The sequence below is a fragment of the Asterias amurensis genome, chromosome 7 (assembly GCF_032118995.1).
Source record: "Asterias amurensis chromosome 7, ASM3211899v1".
Lineage (NCBI taxonomy): Eukaryota > Metazoa > Echinodermata > Asteroidea > Forcipulatida > Asteriidae > Asterias > Asterias amurensis.
Genome location: NC_092654.1, coordinates 11,190,405 through 11,195,420, shown reverse-complemented (window position 1 = coordinate 11,195,420; position 5,016 = coordinate 11,190,405). Strand labels below are relative to the sequence as shown.

Below are 5,016 nucleotides of genomic sequence, written 5' to 3'. Positions count from 1 at the left end.
CAAATTCCAGTTACCCTGGCAACTATTTTGTTCTTCTTAAAAAAAAAACTCATCATGCGAGTTTGACACCGCGTGTTCGTTTTCGATACAACTTTCACCGTGAGGCAATCTGCGCATGTCTGTGCATATTTAAACAGCCTTTTCTTCTCTTTTGTATTTTCTACAACACAACTCGGTTGATGGATGTCGTCTGCAACATTTACGTCAGCACCGGAGGGCGGGAATTCGAAGTCCAGCAGGGAATAAAAAAGAACCGCTAGAGTCGAGCTGGGACTCTTACCTGCACAATCCCCCCGGCACCCCAACTTTCATTTCTGACACCACACATTACGGTTACGCGCGTGTATACACGGTGTCCTCAGTGAGAGAGATGCTCGTTGATTAACACAAACAATCTTTTTACTTTCCACCGCTGCGGATTTGTGTGTCTGTTTCCACAAGTCGGAAATCTCTCATTGAAAATCTCAACAAGCCAGAACTCTCAGTTTATGCGGCATTACGACTTGGACTTTATGAGCGAGATAGAAAACGGCACATCAAGACAAAACATTTGGGGCAAAGAAGTTTCTACTCGTGGAGGAGTTTGGTTTGAGGTGACTAGCTGTATCTTATTGCTTGTCGGCGCTTGGGGGTTTCTACTGCCACACACGGTGCTGAATGTTCTAATTGACAGTGTGGTCTTGTTATAGGGAGATATTAAGACTCAAGGCAGTTACAGACCAGAACATTATCAAAAGGGAGACGGCAAGACCACTATCTTGAACAAGGTAAGAACACTGATTTGTTTTTCTTTATTTTCTTAAAATATAGTATAAGTAAATTTCATACTTTGACACATTGGTTATTTGTGTAGCGGTGATACTTTATATAGTTTGCAGACTAATATATATATATCTGTAAATAAACGGCATAAGATTGCCATATTTTTCCCAACTAGCCGCCTAAACTTCCAAAAGGAATGCAGTTTAAGTTGAGTTGAGTAAATAAGCAAATTTGACGTTACAACGCGTGTAGGGGCGCAAAAGAGGAAAATGGCACACTGACTGTGTTCAAGTGAAGTTTATTTTAAAATAAAGCTAACACTTTAAAGCTAAGTTTAAAGTCAAGATTTTCGGCACGTGAAAAAACCTATCGACGTCTTGATTAAGGATATTCAATTAAAAATGTCTCCAGAAATGTAATTATACTTCAGTCGCAGCGTTTTCTCGGAGTAAGAAACCCAACTCAGCTATTACTTAATCCCTTTAAAAGGTTCGCAAAGGTGAAGTTTTTGTCCGTGGACATTTCTGGATCTCGTGAATAAAATAATCTTCGTGAAAGAACTCACCTGTCAGTATAAACGGCACGTGTGACATTTTGACAGGAACGTTTACCAACCGTAAAATAAATTCGTTGCATGAAGTTTGTTTCAGATAAGTGCTTTGTGTGTGGGTGTAAAACTATACCTTGGCTTTCAGACAGACCTCATAGTAACAGCAAACTATCACTTTGTGATTGTCAAGTATAAATACGGTCCATAACAGTCGAACGTATGGAATGGGCAATATTATCACTCTTGCCATTTTGCATTATTCATTTATAGATGCGAATTGATGTGAAACACACCAGACACCGATCTAAAAACAGGAGGAAAACAAGGCCACCAATGCAATTTTCGTTCATCTCCAAAATATAGAATCACATCTTTCTGAAATAACTATATTTAATAAAAAAATAGTAAACTTCAATTATTTTTTTGCCAAACATTGCAGAATAATCAAAATACAAACAAATATCTGCGGTTTGTTTACCGGTATTATCTTCGGATATTATTTTTATATCTTCGGATAATATCTTTAACAAAATTTCTTCATCAAGATTAGTAATCAGTTCAAACAGTACACATGTTTTTTTTAAACGAAATACCGCTCCTCAGTTAATATTCCAAACCACCCCCCCCGGATCATTATTCCAACGGTTGTTGTGAGTGATCACACGTTTAATTAGACGGATACTGAGTACAGCGGGCAATATTGGGGCCAGTTTCCCCCACCACGGACTCGCCGGAAGAACGGACGCAACGGCCCCGTATACAAAACCACCTGCAAGCCTGGTGGTTCGACCAACATTAATCAATAAAAAAAAAATCTACTCCGCTAATACTGCGCTAAGAACGGGCCGCAATCATTTTTTTTTCTCGCTTTCCGTCGTCTAGAAACACGCAGAATTCTTGTGTGTGTGCGGCACACCCGCGGTGGCCCGAGCCACCCTGCTACGGATCAAGTCGAGATTTACTCTCGGTAGCATTTTTATAAAAACCACAGAGTAAATCTTTAGAGAACACAGTTACTGCTAATTGCTCGCCAAATATTTCTCTTATTTAAGATGGCTTACTGAGATGTTAAACTCAAACCGAATTCGAAATATTATTTTTTTATTCCTATCCATGTTGATGCTCCTTCAGTTAAGCGGCAAAATTGAAGATCAAAATGATGGGCCAAATTGTTTCCGTGATCTTGGAAAGGGGTGGTTCCTAAAGTGGGCGTGTTTTGGGGGTTTCCTATAGGCTAGGCTGGGATAGGACATAGACATACAGCATCACTGTTGCTAGGGGGTAGCAAGTCGTGAGTTTAGATGATTTTGGTGTGAGACCATTTCGATTGGGCATTTGACCAAAAGGGCTCAGTTTTCAAATTGTATTCCGTCGCCACAATTATGTTAATTTTCTAAATGTTTTATTTTAATTAATTTATAAATTTACCTATTTATTTGTATTTGTGTGTATACAAGATAAATTTAAGTATTTGATCACAATTCCACAAAATAATTGGCGATGAATGAAGATGATAAAAACAAAAACTTTGGTTCTTTCGAATCCTCAACATTTCAACATAGCATACAACTTCATACAACTTTTTAATGCAGAATACAACGACCACTTTTAAAACATTCTAAATAAAATATTGGTAGTTATCTTCAACAAATAATACATATTGGCCTTCAAGAAATGTAATCATTCTCGAAGAATTGCTTCAGTTTTCTTAAAGCAACTTAGAGTAGTGTTGTCTTTTCCCCATATTTCCCCTCGCAGCGTCTAAATTCGGCATAACCGATCCTAGGTTTCAGTGAGGCCTTAAAAAGCTCCCCTCGGCCCCGCAATTGCGCACACAGCATGCAGTCGGCTATTATTACATATCAACCAGTGAATACAGTATTATTTTTGTTGGCAAAATAGGGACATTGACACGAAATACTTTGCTTTTTTTTCTTGCACAAGAATGAGTGCCCTGAGGGTATTCAGTCTTTCATTGATGTTATCCAGTCTTTGTTTTTACACGAAAAGAAGGAATATTATTCTTGTCGATAAAAGTGCTTTTAGGTTCTCGGTTTTCTAATGATGACGGTAGTGCTGCCGACTTTGCTCGACGGTTCCTAATAATTATGCTTCGGTCTTTTTGTGAGGGGTTCCTTTACGGTGTACATTATGTAAAGGAAATAATCTTTCGAGAATAGCATTCCATAGGAATGTCAGTAAAATGTCTTATGGAATTGTAAATGAAATAAAATCAAGATCGAAAATGCAATCGTAGTTAACATGAAATCAGAAATCGAGAATACAAATCCCGAGACCGGGTCATAAACACTAAGCTGTTGAGCTGCAAGCGCAAGGTTTGTTTTAGTTTGGTTGCTGGAAAAGACATAATTGTAATCAAATTTGCAATTAAAATATTCAATGTCAATAGCAGTTAGTAAAATAATGTTTGATAGGCCTACGTGACAAGCCACAATATTGAAAATGACAGCCGAGTGTGATGCATCGGTGTGCTTATTGGAGCCCACTGTGATCCGCTGACACATACAATTATACACCAAACGATCACCCAAATCTCAGGAGAATTATGATTTCATGTTCTTTACCTAATGAGATTGAGAACAAAATAGAAAAGGGAACACAAAAGGTCTACGTATACAAGGGGAATTCGAAAGACTGTGTATTCCACAAGAAATTGTGTGTAACAAGTCTATTGGAGGTTCTTAATAATATACAGGAACAAAGGAAAGAAGAAAAGATGTCTCACATATGGATGCAACAAATATAATGTGTACATTCATTTAATTTATGTGTACTTCCTATTGTTTTCCTCTCTGTAGATTTCGTTCGTCAATTTCCGACACTGACGTCTTCTGAGGACTCGGGGTCGGTGAAGACTTGTCGCCATCTTCGAAGCCTACGTCGAATCTAATTCTTGATTGAGAATTTACAAACATTGGTTGAGATTTATTACTCATTTGACGGATGAACCAGTCGAGTAATTAATCAGACAAGAATTTCAAGTCAACTCCAGCAGTTTAACAAGAGCTTTCAAATTCTGCAATCAGGAGAAGATCGAGAGTGGTTTAAAACCGAGAGGTTGATTTTGTTTTCTATTGAAGAGGGATTTTTTCAAACCAACCGGCCTCATGATGATGGAAGAGCCCCACTCGGAGTCGGCGATCTACTCCACGCCGACTTGTGTCCAGCTAGGAATACCCATGAGCGATTGCCCAACGGCGGGCGGTATGTACCCACTACGAGAGCACGGCAACAACACAGACGTCACCTTACCTATACCGAACTATCTCGACCCTCGCTACACCGGCTCGTTCATGGGGCACTACAGCAGCTACGTCCCCATGCCGAGTCCGTTCGGCTTCTACGACCTAGAGCCGTCGTTCATCAGACGACGGAACGAGCGAGAGCGGGAGAGAGTACGGAACGTCAACGAAGGGTACGCGCGGCTTCGGGAACACCTACCGACGGAAAACCCCGAGAAACGGTTGAGTAAAGTGGAGACGCTCCGGACGGCTATACGGTACATCAAGCAGCTCCAAGGTGTGCTCCACACGGAAGAACAAAAAGAGAATAACTGTGACTCCGAAACAGATAGAGGGTCGTTTGAAGACTCAGAAGAAGGCGAAAAGTGATTTTTTTTTAAGTAACACAAAACAATGCTTGTAAATATTTAATTATAGCTTGTATTTATTTACTACAGTGAT

The 5,016-nt window shown here is 39.6% G+C and overlaps 1 protein-coding gene across 1 annotated transcript; it reads left to right on the top strand.

Moving 5' to 3' along the window:
* The first annotated feature begins 344 nt into the window (after positions 1–344).
* LOC139939980 (achaete-scute homolog 5-like) lies at positions 345–5,016 on the top strand. Its single transcript, XM_071936157.1, has 2 exons — positions 345–767; positions 4,132–5,016. The coding sequence occupies exon 2, from the start codon at positions 4,441–4,443 to the stop codon at positions 4,942–4,944; it is 504 nt and encodes a 167-aa protein (XP_071792258.1). The 5' UTR covers positions 345–767; positions 4,132–4,440; the 3' UTR covers positions 4,945–5,016.

Excerpts from the sequence above, each read along its gene's own strand:
- LOC139939980 (XM_071936157.1), top strand. The coding sequence starts at position 4,441 with ATGATGATGGAAGAGCCCCACTCGGAGTCGGCGATCTACTCCACGCCG.